A 23,772-nucleotide genomic window follows, 5' to 3' on the forward strand; every position below is an offset into this window, starting at 1 on the left:
TGATAGCACCTCGTCCTGCCTAATGCTTAATGTAACATAACAGACTTCTTCGCATTACGGAGACAACAACCAATACCAAGAGAGGCCGTTTGTTCTCTCACACCTTTAGCTTTACACAGGAGTACAATCTCGCACGATCGTTACTGCGTACGATCATGGGTTTACGGGTATGCTTGCAGCACTCGGCAGGTCATTTGTAGTTGATTTTTCGTGTGGATAGCATCGTTACGTTCCACCGGCCAGCAGGCGTAGCAGATTCGTATTTTATTCAATAGACAAAAAGGTACGCACATCTTTCAGCCGTCTGCTGTAGTCAATGTTATCTAGCAGTGTTTCCATGCTTATCAGGAGTTGTTTTGTCATGGAATTAGAACACACTTTGGAAGCCAATGTCGTTTACAGTCGTACGTTGCAACCGATAGTACCATCATCGTAGGTTTTACGTCCGCTCTTTCCTACTATTGTAACGAGTTACATCGTACGAAATTTTTATCAACCACAGGGCAACAATTAGCAAACGCATCTCAACGCTCTCATGTACTTTGCACTTGCTAGTAACCCTTGTAACGTGAACGTTTCATTCGTGAGTGAAAATAATAGTCAGAAACTCCATGTAAAGCAAACGTGATCATTAGCTTCTTGCCAAAATTCGGGTCGTTGGCTTATTCGGTGTGTGATTCGATGGTCCTTGACTGCAGGTAAGGGCACAAGAGTGTTAAAAAGTGCTTCACAAAGGTGTGCTCAATAAATATGTGACGTGAAATGGTTAAAACACCAGACACCAGAAGAATCATTGTTAAAAAAATATCATAGAATCATTGAAAAGGGATCGTTACATTATCCAATTAGAAATTATTAATTTGGTACATATTCTGTTTCAAAGTACGATCAAATCACACTCACAGACTATATTGGTCATGGCTCTCATGGCACTTTAGTGCTGTTTGCCATTACTGCACTAAAGGGTTATGTCAAAGTAGGTGCTAATTCCTAATACTTAAAAACTTGCTTTCTGCCATATCAGTCGGGCGCCATCGTTTGTTTTTCCTTTTTTTCGAGACAAATCTTTCTACACAAACCGTGCTAAGATGTGTGCGTTGGCTGTAGCCTGTTGGCGAATAGTTTAGTTATATATATTTTGAAACAATATTCAGTTAAAAAATATTGTATGCAAAATGATTTATATCATACATCGCATATGGAAATTCTTTCCTGATATTAATCAATAAAATTTCTCAATCACTTTAAGTGAACAACATAACCAAAACTGATCGTGAAATTTTTATCACGGTGTGTCAAAACCAAAATATGAAAATACTAAAGAAAGTAAGCAATCGGAAAGAGTACCACTTGAAGCTGATGACCCGTGCGATCATCGTTGTACAACTTCGTCTACGCACGCGCACGCGCACTGGTTTTATTAGTGATTGGGTTTTTTTTTCTTTTTTTTTTCGTTGTATGGTATGGATCGTTTGTGCACTCTGTCTCTTCTCGAGTGTCGTTGGAAGTGATTTGCGACGCCCGCACAGTATTCACTGACAAGTGGACGTGTAATGAAGCTGACCGATTTATTAAATCATTGCTTCATTTGTGGTGCAGCTAAACTCTCGGCTTCCTGTTCTTGATTATGACAACCGTGACTTTACCGCTGTAGATATATATTAAAAAAAATATTTAAGAGTCTGCTTCAACGTGATACATCTACTAAAAATTTCAGAAACAAATCTGATAGCTTTCGTTTAAAATTTTTAAATGTATTACAGTTTTCTGATAAACTACATATGAAATTATTACCTAAGTACTGTATACGTTAATTAACAAAATGCAATTCCGTTCTGACCCAACGTAATTTATACTGGATTGGTCTAGTATCGCAATCATAAGCCCAATAGCAATGTCCATTACAGATATTATGTCAACAAACATGATCAAAGCAGACCAGAGATCTTTAGGGGAATGCGCAATATGATCGACTTCTGTCACGCACGAGATCAAAACTGACATCCTTACGATGATGAGCCATTTTTAGGAAGTTTGGCGCATGAATCGGCGTTAATATTTCATTAACCAATTATCTGCCGTCGCCATGCAGAAGATCAGAGATAGGAATCATGAGAGGTCGTCCAGGCGCATGATTTAACAGCCTTGTTTGTTTACGGTACAAATTAACAACTTTTTCTCGCATAAGATACGAGAAAATAGTGGAAGGGAAAATTTAAAACAATCGTAAAAATGTACAACATATCGTACGAACACGAAGCGATCGAGGGATGACGACTTTGTTGTGTGTGGATGGTTAAATCGTTATGGCAGGTGCTGTAAGGCTGTCAGCTAAAAGCATTAGATCAACAACACCCTTTCAACGGACATGCGCATGGACATGTTTGCGAAAACAAATCACTCCAATACGAACAGCTGATGTTTCTGGAATTGCAGTAAAAGATAATAGTAGGCACAAAAGATGCAGGTTTTCCAATTTAGAATGTTTTCTAGTTTAGGGCAATGATCTGCTTCCGTTTCTAGCCAACGGCAAACGAATGAACGCCATCTGTGCAATGGCTGATTATCTTCAGCACCGATTGTTAAAATATTCGTTCTACATCTCCAGTAAGGAAGGTTCGTTGCGCTCTGGAAGCTTAAAATCCGCCCGCGCTAGAAATATACGTAATAACATGATTCGAAGATAATTTGACTTAAAGCCTCCCACTACCAAACGTCTCCTGCATGAACGGACGAACGGCACGAACGGACGGGAAAATTGGTTAATAGAAAATAGGAGTTAATAGAAAATTGGAGTCAGATGCATGATTCATCACACAGGTGCGATTTTCGCTGCATACAAGATTCATTCGCACGTTCGTGGGTTAATAGTGGTTTACTTTTGAATCAACGTCATTCTAAAATGCTTCGCCTCACATTGAATGTTATAAACACATGCCACTGAATCACGTCACGATTATAAGAAACAACAACGATAACCATGATCCTCTGGGCAATTTGATTGGGTTTTGATTGTAAAATAATTCCTTCGTCCGGTTGATGCACATATTAGTCATCGGGTCAGTAAGATGACCAGACTATACTGGGAATCATTTTAATTACACAAGTGGGATAAGTCCAAATATAATTCCCTTCGAAGGTAGTGAATGGCCCTCAGTAGTATATGAAGCAATAACACTGTATTTATGATACGACACCCATACAAATACATAAAATATAAAAAATACAAATTAAAACAAATTAACATATGATTTTTTTTGTTCAATTTTTCATCATAGTTCAAAAAAAATATCAGAACGATAAAAAATGGTTTTAATGATTACAAAGTTTTAAGCAGGGTGCGACAAAGTCCGATATGCTACTGGAGCTTGAGCTTGCAGATTGTTAAAACTATCTTACTAACTAACTAACCTTATGGTTAACGATTCGGCACGAATTCTTCTTCTGCGACCATTGCGATTCAAAACGATGAGAAAACGTAGACGAGGAATCAATGTCAAAAAGCACCTGCCTCCCACATAATGGATTGCTGCAGGATAGTTTGGCAAAACACAGAAAGATAAACCCGAAAAGGAAAGCACGTGAACACGCTGCTTGCGTCATTCGAACACTTCTAGTGAGATTGATAGCTGTCTATTCTGATCCAGGTAGAATGGAATACGATCTTTAGGTACATTTACATAAATAACATATACATTTTTGGTGGTTACCCAATCATCAAGGTCACATCACAATCATATGTAAACAAGTTTTGTTTAGTTTTTTAGACGGAACTGACTTACAATTTATCCAATTGTTATTGTGAAACAACGTTTATCCAACTTTGCGGTACAAATAATCGCAGAAACCCCAAGAAATACGACTCCACACAACCAGTACTTTGGAACCCGAGAATCAAAAATGTTCCGTTTCGTTCATGCCTACTAGACCTAGAGACCTAGAGACGATACGCGATGAGGCTTGTGAAGGTCGCCCGTAAAGTAAAATCAAGCATCGCAAAAACAAACACGTTCGTCACTTAACGCGCGTTGAATCCTTTCGTTATTTCCTCTTTGCTGGTGATTAAGAGAGTAAAGTATTACATTCCAAGCTGTGACTCGATTTTAAAACGGAGCCATCGAAATAGTTATACAAATTCGACTGTTTATTCTGGTGTGTGGTGTGGACACTCCGAAAGGGACGCCTCGAATTCCTACTCCGCGACAACCTTACGTTTGTGGTTTATCGACAGTTTATCGTGCGCAAACATCCAACCTTGCGCGCATTTTGTTGCGGAAGCGGTGTTTGTGTTTGAGTGTTTTCAGATTTCAATTAATTGCTTTACGGTAGTGCATACAATGAACAACAATATAGATGCAACGTGAATAATATAGACTGGTGTGGAAATATGTGGGAATTGTGGCAACATTTAAATAGCAATTGACACGATTCACTGATTCAGCATCGTAAAAACACACACTAAGGCGATTCCAATAGTATAGATAAAACAACTTCACCTGGGTAGACACAGAACTTGCGTGTAAGATAGTAATCATGCGAATGGAATTTTGTACGTCTCTTTGTATTCTGACCAAGCATCTTAAAATTAAAGACAACGTTTCTTCCATCTTTGAAGCTGTTGCTGATTGCTTAACAAAACATGATGATGTTTGAGATTATCATTTGTCCCATGATTTTTTATAAATTCCTACCCGTTCTCTCATTTGGGCACGATTCTGAAATCTCTCCCAGCGAAAAGGTTAATTTTTTGTGGCCATCATGTAATGCATCTTTTTCTCACATCTTTTTGTTTTGCAATTTGCACCCGAATGGCATTTACATTGGTGCGGGCGAGTCTAAACGGCAAGGTAGCAGGAGTCTACCATAATTAGCCTACCATTTATCAATTCACTCACAGCAAGTGGTGAGGATTGGTAATGCCTATAAACGTTTACATTATCTCATAAATGTTTCCGGATTGTAGATCGTCTGACTACACATACAAACACACACACACTCAAATGCATACATGGGTGTACCTTTAGAAACGCATTGGGCACACTGGGCAATTAAGCATCCCCAACTCAGTTACACGGATGGTGACATTGCAGCGTTGCGAGCTTAATCCATCTGCTTTCGTTATTTGTTTCTTATTAACCAACAAGTTTGATGCTGTTGGTACATGCTTTAAGTATCAGGTAAATATATATACAAAACAATCATTAGCTAAGAAAACAAAAAAAAAACGAATATCAGCGCATATTTGGAGCGTAAATGGTACGCAGCACATATGGTGTCAGAGTAAAAGTGACATACAGCTTAAATGAATCGCAATAGCATCTGATCGCTGCACTTTCCAACTAAGGATGTAACTAGTGCATCGTAAATTATCATTCCAAATACATCCCACTGACCCAACGCAGTAGTACACTGACTGACATTGAAGACCATTCGCAAAACCACTGTGTTGTTGCCCCTGCTACAAGGACATGCCGGATGAACATTTGTTAAGTATCTTAGATTCACCTACGTCGACAACAAGGTGCTTCCAAACACCTTGTCCCTCTTGTAAGGCATTGAACAAAACCAAATGACAGTAAAAATGGTAATGATTGAAAAGTTTACATACCATACGTGAGCCGAATTGCGAATATTTTTACACTAACTGTGAATTGTTTGTATCACATTAAATGTTTATAATTGTTTATTTGCTATCTATTTGCATATTTACTGATTATAATTCAAGCATATTGTAATGTACTTCTACAAGGTTCTCGTTCGAGGCCTCCATTCAATAGACCGTCGTTGGTTTTATTATAATTCATTTGAAATGTTGTGAGTATGATTCAAAATCATATGTTTTAGTGTTCTCACATTTCGAAAAAAAAAATTCTTGTATATTTTGAAAGTAGAAACTTGTTATGTCTAAACGCTACTTAACGTACGTAAGGCTGTAAAGCATGCAATCCCTTATTTGCACGTGCAGTATGCAATTTGCTAGCAATACAGTATACAACCTTGTGAGCAAGTGTTATACAGATGAGGAAGTGCATCAAATAACATGGAGTTATTGTTATCGCATGAGTTATTAGATTATACGGTCTTAGTAAAGAAATTTCCAATATTTAATCCCAACACTCTTTTCGCTGGTGGAGGTGATAGCAACGCCGATCTTCACATCTTAGAACCGGTGCCAAATTTCATCCAGGTCGTACCTCTCTTCGCAGAATTGACTGTTCCGCTACGAGTAAACAAAACGAAAGGTCCTGAAATTGCAGCCAAAATTTTCTCGAGGATGTAGGGCCAAACGAGATGAATTTTGTTACTTTGTGATGTTCAATGTGAGAATGTTTCATCTGATTGGCGTAACGACTGTTTGAGAGCGTTGGTGTATGCTCGACATGTTGGGTTTAACGGTTGGTTTGATACACGAATTTCCATGATCTCTGCAAGAACTGAAAGCAATCCACGATTGTCATTGCACCTTCCTTAAGAAAACTGTGTACTCGATGGCTTTCGTTTCACAGACATTTTTTTTAGTTTTAAGAGCATTGTGCAGCTTGCCCTTTTACAGGGTTTCTTAGATGATAGCACATAGCAGGCAACTATGACACGAAGCGTTGCAGCAGTTCACTCGACTTCGCAGGTAATCGACTCCCGAAGGCAAATCAGTATCGGTCACAAAATCGCTTGACAGAAAAATCCTGGGCAATTAACTCCATGAATGTTAATTAAACATTCAAACAAGCATGAATAATAGTATATTGATGTATATTTCACATTAATTACTTCTTGTCGTATGACTTTATCGCTGTTGTAGTATTTAATAACGAAATAAACATTTAAATATTGTGCGACAACCAATGTTCACCAGCCAGAATACGAGACACAAATGCGTCAAATCTAGATGACGGAAGAGAACTGCAAGCTCTATATAACAGGAGACTCTGGAACTCACTCTCATGTTCTGGAGGTACCGCGCGCGTATGGAGAGGGAAAAGGTTATATTTATGAGAACAAATCTTTTTCTAGCTCGAAAATAGATGTTGAGAGATCCTAAAGAGTTTTTATCACCTGCCGTTTGTGGTCGAAGTCCTACATGCTCCCTGTAGAACCACTCAACATCCCAACAATCCGTACTCTAACAAAATACGACGTATGTCATATTTTTCATTTTAGACGACGCTAAACCAATCCCCAAAATGGGTTATACTCTCGGAACAGAAGAATTAACAAACAAATCAAGCGGATTATGGCATGCGTTACTGGCTGAGTTTGTTGGTAAGTGTATTATAGCGCACAAATAAGATAATCAACCTTTTTCCACGCCGGACATAAACACTAATAATCGCTTATTGTATTTAAAGGCATCTTTATATTGAACTTTTTCGCCTGTGCCGCGTGTACGCATGCAAATGGCGATAAAACATTAATCTCACTTGCGTTTGGACTCAGTGTGTTCATGGTCGTGATGGTGAGTAAAAATGTACAACGAACGAAATGTGAAGTCTGCTTTTGCAAGCCATATGCTCTTTCAATCCCGTTTCAGTCGATTGGTCACATCAGTGGTGGTCATATTAATCCCGCTGTGACTGCCGGAATGTTGGCAGCTGGCAAGGTAAGCCTCATCCGTGCCCTGCTTTACATTGCCGCTCAATGTGCCGGTGCTGTTGTTGCCACAACCGCACTCGATGTGCTGATACCAAAAACCTATCACAACGGTTTGGGCAACACCGGTCTGAAGGATGGAGTCACAGAGATGCAAGGCGTGGGTTTCGAATTCTTCCTAGGATTCGTGCTGGTGCTGTGTGTGTTTGGTGTTTGTGATGACAATAAACCGGACTCGCGCTTCGTAGCCCCACTGGCCATCGGTTTAACCGTGACTCTGGGTCATCTGGGCGTTGTAGAGTATACCGGTTCGAGCATGAATCCAGCCCGTTCATTCGGCACTGCTTTTGTGACGGATAGCTGGAGTCATCACTGGGTAAGAGCTTTTCTTTTGCCCATGCATACAAAAACATTGGCAAAACATAAATTGTGTCGTTCGCTGCTTTCTTTATAGATTTACTGGGCTGGACCGATCGTGGGAGGTGTTGCAGCTGCTTTGCTTTACTGCCAGCTGTTTAAGGCACCAACCGTTAGCGATGCGTCCGAACGCTACCGTACTACCGCCGACGATAAGGAGGTAATGCTAAACCTCATGAAACATGCCGCACTGGAAGAATCCGTCATTACTACCTAACGTTGGACAATAATAGAAAAACATCGATCCATCTCATCCACGATCATCGGTTCATCACCATTTTAATATGCGTTTTACCGTATTTGTTTTATCCATTCGTTGTGTTGTTATAAATTTTACTTGTTATGGTTGTTTATCGTTAAATGAAATGCATTATTTATCAATTTGTTTTTAACATTTAATTTCAGCTTGTTCATCCACTTTACATCCTTCCTTTCATCCTCCCGTTCATTATAGCAACTGAATAGAACGGTTATTCTAATCGTCTCTTTCACTTTCAGATGCGTCGATTGGATGGAAAGCACGACATGGCTTAAATTGGCAACGTCGCTGTTTCTCAGTGGGCTAAATTGTTTGCAAACTTACCGTTTCTACCCTTTCACACTCCCGATTGACCAACATTTTGGGTTCGCATACAATTTTGCCCAGAGGGTTGCATGCGTTTGCACACGTGGTTTTCTGCAAACTCACCTAATAAGTGGCCTTAGAGCACACGTGACCGTTTGTTGTTGTATGTTTCTAATAACTGACCTTATCTGTTGATGGTTTTCCGTTCCGCTCAAGCGAAACCTTGTCCCCTGCATTACCTTAAGTTGGATGTCGTTTCCAATTGCCATTGGTAGCTTGATATATTGCGAGTTATAAAACAGGCTTATCACACAATGTGACTATCAATAAACGTTTTAAATTAAGTAATAGAACATATCTACCATCGATGTCATGATGATGATTTAGTTCGGTCCGAAAGTCGACTATTAATTTAAATTCAATAGTCTTTAATTTATTAATATTGTCTTGTAAACGATTGAAGGTGCTTCAGAAACAGCAAACATCGAAATTTTATTGACCTCCAAAAGCTTCCGACAACATCTTCGAATCTCTCACTGCACTCCATTTATTATGCCATTTAAAAGTCCACTTGGTTCACAGGGAATCCATACTGCTGCATGATATTCCATAATTAGGTCCAATTTATAATAACGTAGGCCGCCTTTTAATCGATTAATAACTGGTGTGTGAAAGACATATATAACAATCAACAATAAACATTTTTCTTTTGCACAGCAACAATAACTTTTTCTATGATGTGCTTTTTTACCAAGAGTCTGTTTATTTTGATATTTAATTCGACATTTTATGATCATTTGATCTAAGACAACATTTGATAGATTCAATAGATTATAGACCGTTCGATCTAGCATAATCTGCCAATGGAAAAAATTATCCTAAGTGAGGGTTGAACTAGCATAATACCGCACTGTTGATTGATGGGCAAGCGATCGTGCTGACATAAAAACACAAAATAAGTTGTAAACTTATGAATGAAGTAGAGCATAACTGCTCCCAGACACCCGGTTAGCAAAGTCTGCTTTTTCATTCGTTATGAATCAAAGATCCTATATTGAGCCTTTCTATATAAAGTAGACTCCACATTCATTTATCTCTTCAATACTTCGCCCTGCGATGCAAATTGCCTAAAATGCAATCAAATACATTTCACACAACGTACTACTCTGTACAAACACACATTTTGAAGCATATCTCTTTATAGACAATGAGAACATCCCAGATTGTGCAAGAGATCCATTATGTGGATTTTTTTGTCCAGTATCTTCCGCAATTTCGATGTACGATAGTACAGCTCGTAGGATTCGTCATTGTAGCGGCTCCTTCAGCATCATAGAAAACATTCTGTATCTGGTAAATACTATGTTTATTAGATATATAGATTCAAGTTTATATAATGTTAAATCTAATCACGTTTCTAGCGTGAATACACAGTCACATGCGAAAGGAAATGTGTTAAAATGTTATAGATATGAAGAAGTGTTTTTTTTGCATGAATACGGAAACCGCCGGTAGAGTAATCAAAGAATTTGGGAACATGCTCTCTGTGACCCTGATAATAAGAATTCGGCCATGATAACGTCATTGATCAACGGCATATGAAGGACTGAACTGATAACGCATACACGGACAACGCGAGTCTCTAAGTGATTATAATTTGAGTATAGAACTTTATTATTCTATTAAAGCAAATATTTAAACAAACAGCAATAGTAAATACGTAGGCAACAATATTTGAAAACATACACAAACCTTACGGTTTCATTAGGTACACCCCCTTTACCTTAGTACGCAGTCTCTACAACAACATCGAACACCTTGATATCTCCCTGGACGTAAACCGCTTCAACCAGGCGCGGATTGTCACGGTATATAAACTCTGCGATCATTTTGTTGTTCAGTGAAACCTGATAGCTAACATCCGTACAGGCGATCTGCAGATGGAACGCTTTGCCGGGCGCAAAATCTGTCATGTTCTCCGACCGCTCTTCCCGATCCCACTTACCATTTAACCACGAGTTCCGGCATATCACGTGTCGCCCACCGACGCTACCAAAGCGTGGATTCAAATGAAACAGAATGTTGGGATGTGGCCAAACATACGCACTGCTCTGCAAGTTTACGTAGAACGAGTGGGGCAACAGTTTGACGCGCCCATACAGATGCAGTTTATATCCATCGGTGAATGGGGCCTGTAGAACACCGGTGTAAGGCATCGGTTTTCCATCCGCTTCCGGTTGCGAACGGGGCACACGCAACTTCGACGACATAATTGCGTCCAGTGACAGTTGGCTGACAAGCTCCAGCTCCAGCTGTGGATAGCATTCCATGTAACACTGGTCCACGGCTACCTCACGAACATCACCCTTGACCTCGAGGGTACAAATCTTACGGTAAGGCAAACGATGCCGGAACGCATTGAAGTGTCTTCCATTAACGCATATCAGAAACTCTTTGTCTGTCACCAGCACCTGCACAGCAAAACGTTGGCCACGGTGTAAATTGAACGAGAGTGGAGATGCGACCTCTTCCCGTCCCCAGCATCCCTTCACGCGGCAATTACGCACGATGTAATTCTGGGGCAGGCGCGGGTTGAAGTGTAGCGCAACATCACCGTTTTTAAGCAGCAAGTTTATGGAAAACCGCTCGCAGGTAAGCTGGATGGTACCAGTAATGACGAAACACAATCCTGGCGAAACCTCAGTAATGTTTTCGACCGTGTGCACCACTTCGGTCGACGTACTTTTGTCCAGGCTGATCGTACCAGGGGATGAAACTTCTTGGTAAGCAAAATCGCAACTATCTATAGACTCCGTGGACATCTCGGTCGTCCCGATTGATGCGGCGAACCGCGTAGTGCTACGATCACTGCAACCGTATACGTTCAGATTGGAAGAGTACGAGTAACCACTGGTGCCGGTGGTGGGGTAGTAACGTTTCAAAAGAGCTTCAAACTGGCGCTGTTTACGAGTCGAGGTCAGCTGGGATCTGCATTCCGTCCACGAACCGCCGCGACAATCCAGTAGGGCACTGCTGTACGCAAACAAGTCGTCGCTAATACTAAGAACCAAGTAAGCGAACACGGCCATTCGTGCTCTACATTGGTGTGTCCATGATAGTGTAAGACGGGACACAAATTCTATTACGACGCAGAGAAAAGAATAAAATACTCAAAGTTGTGTTGCGCACTGTGTATGTAGGGTGAGTAATTCGTATCAACGCAATAATACCTTTTTTCAATGCTGAATTGAAAGTGCACCATGTAATTATTCTGATGTGTGTGTTTGTTTACGTTTTAGCAAATGACATTTCTACAGGGTGAGTCGACGGGGAAGCCAAACAGGCAATTTCATAAATGAGAAATATCTGAGAAAATGCATATGGATTTTATTTAAAAACGCGTATTACGCGTGCGGATACCCTACCGTAAAATGGAATTGAACCCTTTTCGTTGCGATTGCACCGTAACAACATAATTGCTGAGCGAAAACGTGAAATTGCGACCTTTCACTGTGGACTGGGGACACTCATTGTGAATTTGCATAGAAACATCGATGAGATGTACTAAATGGTGAGACAGCATATGTAATTCTGTCTCACTATGAATTGCTACCGGAAACTACAAATGAAAACGGAAGAATATCTTCAAAAATATTCCGCACAAAAGATACAATTCAATACACGAATCGATATGTGATGTTTTAATTCTTCATTGCAAACTCATACAAACTGTACACAAATCGTACAAATAGTACAAATCGAAGTAAAGAAAAGCATCAAATTGTGTATAGCACAATACAACCCATGTCTTCCCACAATCAGAACGTACGCATAAGAGGGATATTTTTATTCATAGTTCTGCTTCAACAATCTAGGATAATACACCTGTTTGGTTTCATTATGCTTACTTGTAATGGAATATTTTGCCAGCTAAATAAGGATAAAACTAAATTGCTTGTTTCAGAAAATATGATAGCAAGCATGACAACAACGCCATACCGTGCAATTATTCTAAATCTAACGACTTTAAATTTAAATTGGAAACGAGTTAAGTAATCAAATTAGAAAAGAATACATTTGTCGATGACCTATCCTTTGACTAAACTAACTTAACTCCGGTTGTACTTGTTTCTTATCTTTCCTTCGTGGGGTTATTAAACTACCGTTACCATTATTAGATTACTTAAATAATGACATATCCTGCAAACAGTTGACAAAAACAAAAAAACCCTATGTTTGTTTAAAGAAAAAAGACAAACATACTTTCCTTAACCCTAAGATTTTTCCTTCATTTGAGACGCCCGTCCAATCACTTCCTCCTTGCTGATTTTGTGTACTTTTATCGTCTTACCCCCGATATTCATCTCCACCGGTATGCCTTTTGCAACTTCCGACTTTGAAACTCGCTTCAGATTCGCGCTATTATTGGTACCGGCAGTTGAACTTATCGTTGTACTAACTTTCGCTCCCTCTATCGGATGATGTCTGGCCTTTTCTTTATCACTCATTATACGAATCATAGCAGGGTTGAGAGTTTTTCGGCTCAGCGCTGGCCGTTTGCTCGGTGCCACATCTTCTGAGTCTTCGGTACACTTTTCTGCAGCACGCTTTTTACCTACGGTTTGTGATTCTTTTGGTGCGTACGTTCTTTTTATCATCCATGACTGCGGTTCGGCCAGGTTGGACGATGACTTTGTGTTTGCAGTTTTAGAAGGCTTGGACGAATTTTCTTGTCCTTGTATTTTTATTTTGGGGCGCTCTTTGGGTATCTCTATGGCAGTAGCGCTTCGCTTCAACTCTTTTTTTCCATCAGGTGATTGTTGTTTTGCTGTCTTTATCGGAAGAACAGATTGCTTCGGTGCTGCACTCGGTTGTGGATCAATGTTCTTTGCCATGTTCACAATCGCTGTTACATCTTTTGTTGCGATATTTGGTTTTGCCTTTGGCGGTCTACCAGGACCTCGCTTTTGTGGACTAATTGTTGATGGAGGAACAGCAGCAGCATACGTTTTAATATTTTCGGTTGTTTCTTTTCCCAATTGTTCTGCCTTAATCCCTTCATTACAGTCACTCGATGTCGTAATTGAGGTGGGTTTCGTTACTGTTACACCCTTTGGTAAGCTTTTCAAAACATCCGCTACATTTTTCTGGGCCATTTTCTTTTCCACAGCCTGTTGGTTACGTTTGTAGAATTCTTCCATACGTTGCTGACGTGATGGCTTCTCCTCCGATTGAACCACTGTTTTAGATTTGTTTGGTTGTGATGAAGTTACGGTAACATGGGGATGCAGTTTGGCTACCGTTGCAGCTGTGACTGTTTTTGTCGTCGTTGTTGGAGCCGCTGTTTTTGTTATTTCTTTTCTTATTGCCACTTTAGTTGGCGTTGGTTTGGAAGGGACATTTGTACGTATCTCTTTCGGGCTTTCGGTCCTCAATTCAATTTCCGTGATTTCAAAAGTTTCCGAATCGTCTAGCGGATCGGGAACTAATGTCGATTCATCTAGAAAATAAATAAAATGCACTTTAATCATCTGCATTAAATTCGAATTTTGCATCAATTAACAAAAGATACACCTACCTCAAAAAAGATTACATCGTAAAATGATTTCAATTCTTACCTTCTTTGACAAACATGTCGTGGTATATGCCATCTTCCACCATATGTTCATACTCCGTAACCGTATTGTTCACTTCCGGTACATAAGCAACATTTGGCGATTCTATCTTCATCATTTTTTCAACTAACGGTATTGTTTGGGTATCAACACCTTCATCCGGCAGCACTAGCTGATATTGATATTCCGGTAGTTCGTACGCCAGCTCGTCTGCATGATTCTGCATACAATGTTTGTTCAATTGCTGTTCGTTTGTGTACATCAGATCACAATAGTCGCACGCATAATGTAGCTGTTCCGCGTGTGATTTTATGTGCTCCGTGACCTTATCCACGTCTTCGAACGGTTCGCGACATAGCGGACAAATTAGGTTCTTCATCGCATGCTGTGCCGAATGATAAACTAACTCGCCCATACTGTTTAACAGTGCCTTACAGTCGACGCATTTGTATTCGCTCTGTCCGGATGCGTTGTGCCTACGCAGATGACGCGACAGATGATGGCTAAGCAGAAACGATTTATTACACAACCGACACGGATACGGACGATCGCCGGCGTGTGTTGCCAAATGACGGGACAGCTTGCCCGCAGTCAGATAGCTTTGATCGCAGTATTCACATTGGTAAGGTAGTTTCTCCTTGTGCACAACTTCGTGCCTTTCCAGGCCTTGCTTGTACGCGAATCGTTTAGGACAGAATGTACACTTGAAGGGACGAATTTTTTCGTGGTTTTCAATGTGCTTGTTTAATTCGTCCAATGCAAGAAACGTACGGTCACAGAATTTACACACATGTTTCGGTTCGTCCTTATGTTTCGCTTGATGACGCGTCAGCAAAGTGGATCGCGAGAAAGATGCTCGACAGATGACACAAATATACGGTCGTTCACCGGTGTGCGTTGCTGTGTGCTTGGCCAAGTCGTACTTGGAAAAGAAGCGTTTTTCACATTGGTCACAGGGAAAATTGCGCTCCCGTTTGTGTGATAAAACATGTATGTCGAGTAGCTGTTTTAATGGGTACGTCTTTTGGCATTCGGTGCACGGAAACACGTCCGATTTGTTTGTGAGTTGATCTTGTTCCGATTCGTAGGTCATTATCATTTCTACCGTTCCTTCGCCGGTAGATACAAATTCTTCCTCGACCTTCGGAACCACGGAATTTACCAAATTGTTCAGTATCACTGGTCCATTGTAAACTTTATTTGTCTGTACCTTTGGCGGCTTAGAACTCTGCTTTTTTTCTTGCTCATCTGTTTTGGATGCATCACTAAGGCGTACAAATTCTGCTACTGTTCGCTTTACTATTGGGGTGGACGTCAAAAGTGGAACGTGGACCGGTTCATGATCCTCGTTGTCTACAGACAGTACAGTCCCGGTCTTTCCAGAGATAGTTGACAATCCCAGATTTTCTAAATTAATTTTCTGACCCAGCTTTATATTTTTAAGATCAGCAGGACTTAGCTTAACAATATTGATTGTTTTTTCTTTTGGACTTTCCATACTCCCTGACACTGCACATGATCCCTGTAATTTCGTTAACCGATGTGGTGATTGCTGTTTCAAATTCGGCTGCAATAGAAACCGCAACATTCAAAATTTAAATTACATTAACGTAAATGTATGGCTTTTATCGCATGCTATAAACTATAACGTCAAATTTGCGACAGCTGTAAATTTATGGAAGAGTACGATATTGTTTGTTTTGATTTTCATTACCGCGACCTATGCTTAATTCCTTTCAACATATGCGCCCCATTTCTTAGCCGTAATTAGTCTATTACAAACTTACCAATAATGTGGCCAACTCTTTCGGCAGCGATAGTTGCTTAGGCCAAAGTCCCGTAGAAAGGAATGTTTTGAGCTGCGTATCTGCGTTGTTGCACATCTGCTTGAATTGGTAGCAATAATTCATAAGCATGCGGCAATGTTCACAAATCAGACCCGGCATGCCATCATCACTGTAAACCTAGAGGAAAGAACGGAATGAAAACAAATAATGGAGCAGCATTCGTTCGATAAAGATAGCATAACTCCAAACATAACTGACCATATGCTTGGATATAGCTTTTCATGGAAACGAACCATTGCTGGTTTGTATGCGGACGCCATCTTTATTTTAGCTTGCTACATTTTTTTGGCGATGCTAGCAAAATCATTTCACATCTTTTGTCAGCTATTTCACGTGATATTGTGGTTCCGTTCTATTGTTATGTGTATTCTAAGTTGATGTTATAATACGCCGTTCACAATACATACCTCGATTCCCACGCAGGCCATTATTTGCAGCGCAAGTGGTGTTGTTTTATTCTGTTCCGGTGCTGCGTAAATGGAACTAAGGCGTCCGCCCTGTGACAAACAAAAGCGACACGAAAGACTATCTTTTAGCCTTTCAGCTCGTTTATTTTCTCGCACAATTTCCATCACGATCACGATCAAGTTCTACTGATTCTTTTTACCGATATACAGAATATTTCGGACGAATTCAGACGCGTCGCACCACAGATACGTGCAAAGCAAGATAGATGAATTATGGTAAAACTACACATCCTACGCTGCCGAAAAAAGATGTTCGTGCAGCTGCTGTCCAAATCGGCTTGATCGAGCAGTTTCGCCCGGCAGCTGCACGATAAGACGTTAGCGAAATGAAGTTCCTTGAATTTATAAGAATGGTTTATGTTTTAGTTCACGTTAAAACAAGATATAAAGCTCCTATTAGTTTAACTGTTTAACTGTTGTGAAAAATGATTACTCTGCCTCAATGATCAGTTCAAAAAATAAAATACACTAGCATGGTAACATAACGATTAGGAAAACGTACACTTGTTTGGCCATCTTTGGTGGTTGCATTATCCGAGGTATCATAGCTAAATTTTAAGAGAATTTAAAATTTCTAGTTCTATTTATTCCCCAACCAGCATTCGAAGTATTTTTAAATGAACTTTTGGGGTCTCAGTCCGATAAGGTTATAGGCGCTGCATGGGGTGGTGCATGAGGACTGTGGAACAGTCCCAACCCAGATTGCAAAGAACGCACGAAAAGACCAACCTTACGGATTTATAATACGGAGTTAAAGAGTTCACATACATTTCATGGGAAATTCTCGTAAATTACGCAGGTAATGATTGTATAAACTTAACAACAATTATTTTAAAAATTAAGAAACCTATTTAATTCAAATTAAAACCATAAATCCTAAAATTTTGATTTCGAATAAAAAAAAGCGGACAATGATGATGTTGTTGTTGGTATTCTAGCTTGTATTGGTTTTGTTTACCTTTTGCTGACACAACAAAAACGACGCTATACAGTGTTCAATATCAAGAGTGTTAATCTGTGTGATCGGCAATTTCTAAAGAAAAGTGAAAACTTGTTTATTTTCTCAAAGAAACTATAATGGATAAACCATTCTCAGACCATATGCGGTACAATTCGTCTCTGTACCGCAATCGGGACCGTGTAATACAAGCTGATGGAATGGTTGCTAGCGGAAGTTCCTATGGTATAGTTCAAAGTTGAACTGTATGTTTGTGCTCGTCATTCAACGCGATTTTCTTTGGTTTATAGCTAATACACAAGAGCAAGATGTAGATGCACAGGTTCACGAAACAGAAATCGATTGTGTCCAGGGCGATACTTCGGCGTTGGCATGCGAAATGGATTATGTTGAAGACGATGCATCGGCATTGGAATACGCTGAGGATGATGGTAATGATTATGCTGTCGATTATCTCATCGAAAGCTCAGATGATGAAACGGACATTCCCAACGAACCATATTTCTCATTCAAAACGATACAATCGTCAACAACAAGAAAGTACAAATCAAATTACGAGCTATAATAACTAATATTATATTATTATGGACTATAAATTTCTATTTTCAATAGGTGTTGCCGGCTTCAACTCGCTTGATGGTTGCCTAAGATGCACTACAAAAGGGAAACGTATCAACGGAAGAGTTGCATTCTCTGAGTCTAGAGCACCAGATCGAACAGATAAGGAATTCAGGATGCGCACTTACGGCAACCATCATAAAGAAGATTCTCCTCTGATACATTTAATCAATTTTGATATTATACAGCAAGTAACTGTTGCCGATCCGTTGCATTTGATAGATTTAGGACTAACCAAACGACAACTTATAGGCTGGATGTTTGGTAATTTTGGCGTGAAAAAGAAATTAACGTCCTCACAAATTAATACTTTGTCAACTAAGTTAACTAACATCAAATTACCTGTAGAAATTCATAGGAAATTTCGTTCACTTCTCGAAATAAAGCGCTGGAAAGGGTCAGAGTTTGCTTCGTTTTTACACTATGGGTCTCTAGTTGTGCTGAAAGATTCGATTGTTGACGATCAATATAGCCATTTCATGCTGTTTTTTTGCAGCCTTACGCTATTCTCGTCAGGTATTTACAAACAGAATTGGGTCGTAGCCAATACTCTGCTTAAACTCTTTGTGAAACAGTATAGTAATATCTATGGTCCAGAATATGTATCAAGCAACGTGCATAATCTTTTGCATATTAACGAAGAAGTGGAACAGTTTGGTCCACTTAATACAATCTCATCATATCCGTTCGAAAATGAGCTGCAGCGTTTGAAAAGGTTATTAAGAAGCGGTAGGAAAAGCTTGGAGCAAGTAATTAACCGAATATCTGAAAGGGATGCCTATTATACACCACAAGTAAGTGAACAAGCTAGGTATCCTTCAATTCATCAGCGAGGAAACACAATAACATTACATATACGCAAAGATTTTTGTTTGAAAAATGAACAAAGCAACAAATGGTTCCTTACGAAGTCTGGGTATGTATGTGAATATGTAAATGCAGTTTTGCAAGAGGGGATCGTAGAAATATTAGCAAGAAAGCTATCTTATTCGTCTAGGGCTTTTGATTATCCTTTTGATTCGAAATTCATAAACATACATCGAGGAAATATTGATGTATTAGAAGAATTTAACATTACAATAGATCTGAGGGATATAAAATGTAAACTAGTCGCGGTACCTTTAAATGAAGTTAACGAGTTTGCTTTTATTCCATTAATCCATACGCTTGTGATGTGAACCATTGGCATACGAATAAGTAAGAAAACTTTTTATTACTGGTTTTTACAGCATAGTTATTAAGTTATTATCACCGCAATGTTCATAATTTTGATATTGTGCCTTCAGGTATATTTGAATATAAGTATAAATAAGAATGTGTAAGTATAAAGTAAGAAAAGAAATAAAAGTTAAATCACATAAACTTTGCACTCAACTAACTTAACTTAAATTAATCAAACTAATACTAAATCACAAAATCAATTAAACCTAAAATTCATGAAACTAAAACTAAATCACATAACTAACTTAACTTAAGTTCATGAAACTAAAACTAAATCACAGAACTAACTAAACTTAAATTCATGAAATTATGGCTGTTATTAAATATTAAACAGTTAAGGATTAGTGTCGTCTGTGGTGCGACGTTTTGACTACTCCTAATAAATTTAGTCTTTGGCTCGCATGTTTAAACTTATTCTGAAAAAATAACTTTATCGTATTTCCAGTTGGGTGTACCCCTTGACATGCACCTATATCTATGTACATATTTAAAATTTTAACATACTTATGGAAACCGATTTTAGGATTAGGGTGCCCAATGCCAGTCCAACTAATGTGTGTCATAAATTTTTTGTTGAATATTATATCTACACTTGCATGTAGCCTAGCTTCCGCACTGTCGGAAGGCAGATGTGTGTTTAAAAATTCATAAAATTTTTTTTAAACTCAGGTTCCTCCAGCCGCTGTTCCAGAGAGTTCAAATCGTCCTCGTTTTCTAACGTCTTCCATTCGAAAGAACATTCTGGAACGTACCCTGGCCTTGCAGTAACTTTGTTGCCGATTAAATCTAGTTCAGCTCGCATTAACTGGATTTGTCTTTCCATTGCGGTCATCTTTTTTGCTGAGATTTCTGCCTGCCGTTGTTGCTCTTGTTGAATAGCTGCCAATTTCGCCATGCTTTGATCTGTGCAAGATATCTGCTCCACTCGATCCGTCTGCGTTGCAGTTGATGTATATTGCTGGCGGTCTAAAAATAAACATTTCTAATATTACAACTTTTGTTTAACACAATGTTTATTTGCATTTAGTTTACCTTGCCGAGGTTTCAAAGTAGTTGCGGTAACTTTCCTTCTATTTTGATCGCCAACGCTATGTGGAACCTTGGATGTGGCTGATATTTCGTTAAAAGCATTCGGGTGAAGTTGTATGGTTTTGTAGTTTGAGACGTAAGGTTGTGAATCTGAAATGAATAATTTTCGTCATGAATGTGTGTTTTTAACATTACAGCTTTTGTTTCACACAATGTTTATTTGCATTTAGTTTACCTTGCCGAGGTTTCAAAGTAGTTGCGGTAACTTTCCTTCTATTTTGATCGCCAACGCTATGCGGAACCGTGGATGTGGTTAATATTTCGTTAAAAACATTCGGGTGCGGTTGTGAATCTGAAATGATTAATTTTCGTCATGAATGCGTGCTAAATACTTAATGGTGGATTATAATTACTCACTGCTTTCGGTAAGCGGATGCAACTTATAACTCCCCGGGTTTCCTTGCAGGATAAGTTTCACCCGTTTTGCACTTGAAGTAAAATAAAAAGATAATTTTATGCACTTCATAGGTTTTAGAATACACTCACTTTTCCATGTTGATAGTTTGTTGATATTGGGATGTTAACATCAAGCATGCACCGAGATCGTTTTTCCTTCAACGTGGATGCAGGAGAAAATTTCATCAAAATGGGAAAACCCAGGTTCGAAGCGCGCTTTATCGACGGCACCAATCAGCAGTTTAATTAATAAAAAGTTTTTCTCTCTCTCCTCTCTCTCACAGCACACAACACACCAAAGCATGGGAGAATACATACAACTAGAGCGCTGCGAAGGACTGACGGAACTGAAACACGCCGCAACTGCACATTGAAGGCGAAGCCGAAGACCAAAACAAAATGGCGCAGCAGAAATCGTCACTTTTTTTTGCTTTCATTTATGTAGCACAATGGTAGAGACATCGGAGCTTTTCCTAGACAGCCGTTACAACAAAAAAAAAATAACCCAAAATGTCAAAATCGGTCTAAACCCTCGTTAAAAAGACGTCTTTCGGCGGTCTAACGGCGGGCGGTAAGACCGCCAAAAGACGTCTTTTCAGTGACATTTGCGATCTGGGAAACGACAATTCCCCAAACGACAATTCGTTCATCGAAGGATTAATTTTATGAGCTCCTCTGTGTATGCGGCGACTGTCACCCATATTGTTTGTTTTGGTTTTTACGGCACATCCGCATCGTCTCGTATCTTCGAGATGTTTCAGTTATAAAAGTGTAGTTTATGCTGTTAGTTTTAGTGGAAAGAATTATAGTGCGGGTATTTATCGAGTGTGCACTGCCAAAATTTGTTAGAAATTTGAAATCCAATGGGATTAGTGCTTTGTTTTTGGTTTTTAGCTCCAGGTATGTATGGATACTGTTGTTCGTTTTGTCCCATGAAATTTATGTAAGTATGACTATGTGGTTGCCGATGTTACGAATAATCCTCTTTTTGCTGTCCGGATAATACACGGAACAGTGTATACTATCCAGAACAGTACGGAGCAGTATCCACGTCTATTTGACGATCAACCAAAACAACGTATGTTTCCGGATGTCCCACGATTGATTGTTAAGGTGAAATTGTAGTTCAGTTAAGTAAGTGTTACATCTAACGGCGAGTGATTGTTTTTTTTTTTGGCGTAACGAAGCACCGACAACGGAAGCAGCTGGTATCAAAAGCTTACCATGCTGCAGCTGCAGCAGTGAAGATGATCGTATGTTTAGGATACACATCGATGTAAGATTACATTGTATTTGAATTATTAAAATGTTTACTAGAGTTCTTATCTATTGTTCTCTTTTTAGGTTCTAGCATGGTATCACCAAACTACAGTATTGCATATTCTACTGGAAAAATTCGATGAAACCGCTCGCATCGTCGGAGTAAAATGAAACATTCGCTGAATGGTCTTGATGTGCCAAAGTGTTGATCACCCCACACTCACTCGTCGGCTTCGGTTGCAGCAGTGGCATTCCACTCTATGCTATGGTTGGCGCTGACTTCGTCGTCGTTTAAACGTGTCCCTACATCGTGATGTAGCAGATTACCATTAGATTGCAATGGTAGATGTACCACCATTGGCATAGGAGTCGAAGGATCAACAGAGACAGTAACATTGGCAGATATGAATCGCTGGTATGATGATATTTTTAATTATAGTTTATTTAATCCATAATATTTTAATTTCGTTTTTAATTTCGTACTTTATACTTGCGCATTCGCGTTAAATTTGCAGCAGATGATGTCGAAGGAAAAGATTTTAATGAAGAATTTCTCGATGAAGCCGGTTTCTCCGTTTGGTCAGAATTATGACCAAAAATCAGTTTTTAAAACAGGTGATTTTTAAATCTAACAAGATCTGTTAACATAACATATAATGCTTATTTTACATCTACTTACAGGAGTACAATGCAACATGAACAATGTATATACAGGCAGTCCCCGAGATACGCTATTATTACGCTTACGCGCTTATACGCTAAATTTTGTGCTATAGCTCATCTGTCAAATTTTCAAAAACCGCGTATCTCCGAATCCGCGTATAAGAGGAACCGCGTATCTCGGGGACTGTATGTATTACGAAAGATATCACGTTCACTTTTATATGAGCGTAAAACAAAGAAGAGGAAGAAGAATATGTACAATACGCCACAGGGAATTGTCTTAAATCAAGCATGATCGCTACAGGTAGAAAATAGCAGCCTGTTTTTGAGTTTTGCATATTATGTATAATTTTTTTGCTGCCCAACAATTTGTTTTCTCGAGACCGCACAATTTTGCTAGACCTCCTACTATAAATGCGAAAGTAAGTTTAGTGCTATAAAGATATGTACAATACGCCACAGGGAATTGTCTTAAATCAAGCATGATCGCTACAGGTAGAAAATAGCAGCCTGTTTTTGAGTTTTGCATATTCTGTATAATTTTTTTTGCTGCCCAACAATTTGTTTTCTCGAGACCGCACAATTTTGCTAGACCTCCTACTATAAATGCGAAAGTAAGTTTAGTTATCGCTTTAGAATATAAACAACTGATTTTGTAAATTAACATAGTTTTTTTTTTATTTATTCAGAGACGGCCAGGCCGTATTGCTTACAACTAAGAGTAACTTAATCTATTGTACAATTCACATTCGTTTGAAGACATTTCCTTCTCCAAACGGTACTCGGGTGTACTCGGTCGTTTTGCTGCGTATATTAAATTAACATAGTTATTAAGTCTACAATTAAGTATAAATTGTACACAATTTTATTTTTTAAATTAATTATAACGCTTATCCATTGTAAAACTAACCTAAAACAAGTTAAATTGTAAATTAACAAAAAAATTGAAATTAAAAATAATTTAATTTTAATAATGAAAGAAAAAACAAATTATATTATAATTGATGAGCAAAGAATACTGTGTGCATGAATGAAATCCCTCAGGATCTCGCCATATGGCGACTTCCAT

The 23,772-nt window shown here is 39.0% G+C and overlaps 4 protein-coding genes across 7 annotated transcripts; 2 read left to right on the plus strand and 2 right to left on the minus strand.

Moving 5' to 3' along the window:
- The first annotated feature begins 202 nt into the window (after positions 1-202).
- On the plus strand, positions 203-8,941 carry LOC128300670 (aquaporin FA-CHIP). 4 transcript variants are annotated; one of them, XM_053036823.1, is made up of 6 exons: positions 203-283; positions 7,159-7,260; positions 7,347-7,453; positions 7,529-7,963; positions 8,042-8,164; positions 8,503-8,941. In XM_053036823.1, the coding sequence occupies exons 2-6, from the start codon at positions 7,182-7,184 to the stop codon at positions 8,536-8,538; spliced, it is 780 nt and encodes a 259-aa protein (XP_052892783.1). In that variant the 5' UTR covers positions 203-283; positions 7,159-7,181; the 3' UTR covers positions 8,539-8,941. The 4 variants fall into 4 exon arrangements, with proteins under 4 accessions (XP_052892783.1, XP_052892782.1, XP_052892785.1 ...); XM_053036825.1 differs by lacking the exon at positions 203-283 and adding an exon at positions 679-698; XM_053036822.1 differs by lacking the exon at positions 8,503-8,941 and having other exon boundaries at positions 8,042-8,404.
- Positions 8,942-9,907: 966 nt separating this feature from the next.
- Positions 9,908-11,739, minus strand: LOC128301883 (galectin-8-like). Its single transcript, XM_053038546.1, has one exon. It carries the CDS (start codon positions 11,656-11,658, stop codon positions 10,354-10,356), a length of 1,305 nt encoding a protein of 434 aa, XP_052894506.1. The 5' UTR covers positions 11,659-11,739; the 3' UTR covers positions 9,908-10,353.
- Positions 11,740-12,388: 649 nt separating this feature from the next.
- Positions 12,389-16,650, minus strand: LOC128301534 (uncharacterized). Its single transcript, XM_053038077.1, has 4 exons — positions 16,439-16,650; positions 15,972-16,148; positions 14,188-15,751; positions 12,389-14,069 (listed from the first exon to the last, which is right to left on the minus strand). Exons 1-4 carry the CDS (start codon positions 16,601-16,603, stop codon positions 12,844-12,846), a joined length of 3,132 nt encoding a protein of 1,043 aa, XP_052894037.1. The 5' UTR covers positions 16,604-16,650; the 3' UTR covers positions 12,389-12,843.
- A 1,185-nt stretch (positions 16,651-17,835) lies between these two features.
- LOC128305682 (uncharacterized) lies at positions 17,836-19,370 on the plus strand. Its single transcript, XM_053043253.1, has 3 exons — positions 17,836-17,887; positions 18,069-18,990; positions 19,361-19,370. The coding sequence occupies exons 1-3, from the start codon at positions 17,836-17,838 to the stop codon at positions 19,368-19,370; spliced, it is 984 nt and encodes a 327-aa protein (XP_052899213.1).
- Positions 19,371-23,772: the final 4,402 nt, after the last annotated feature.

Source organism: Anopheles moucheti, chromosome 3 (assembly GCF_943734755.1).
Source record: "Anopheles moucheti chromosome 3, idAnoMoucSN_F20_07, whole genome shotgun sequence".
Taxonomy (NCBI): Eukaryota; Metazoa; Arthropoda; class Insecta; order Diptera; family Culicidae; genus Anopheles; species Anopheles moucheti.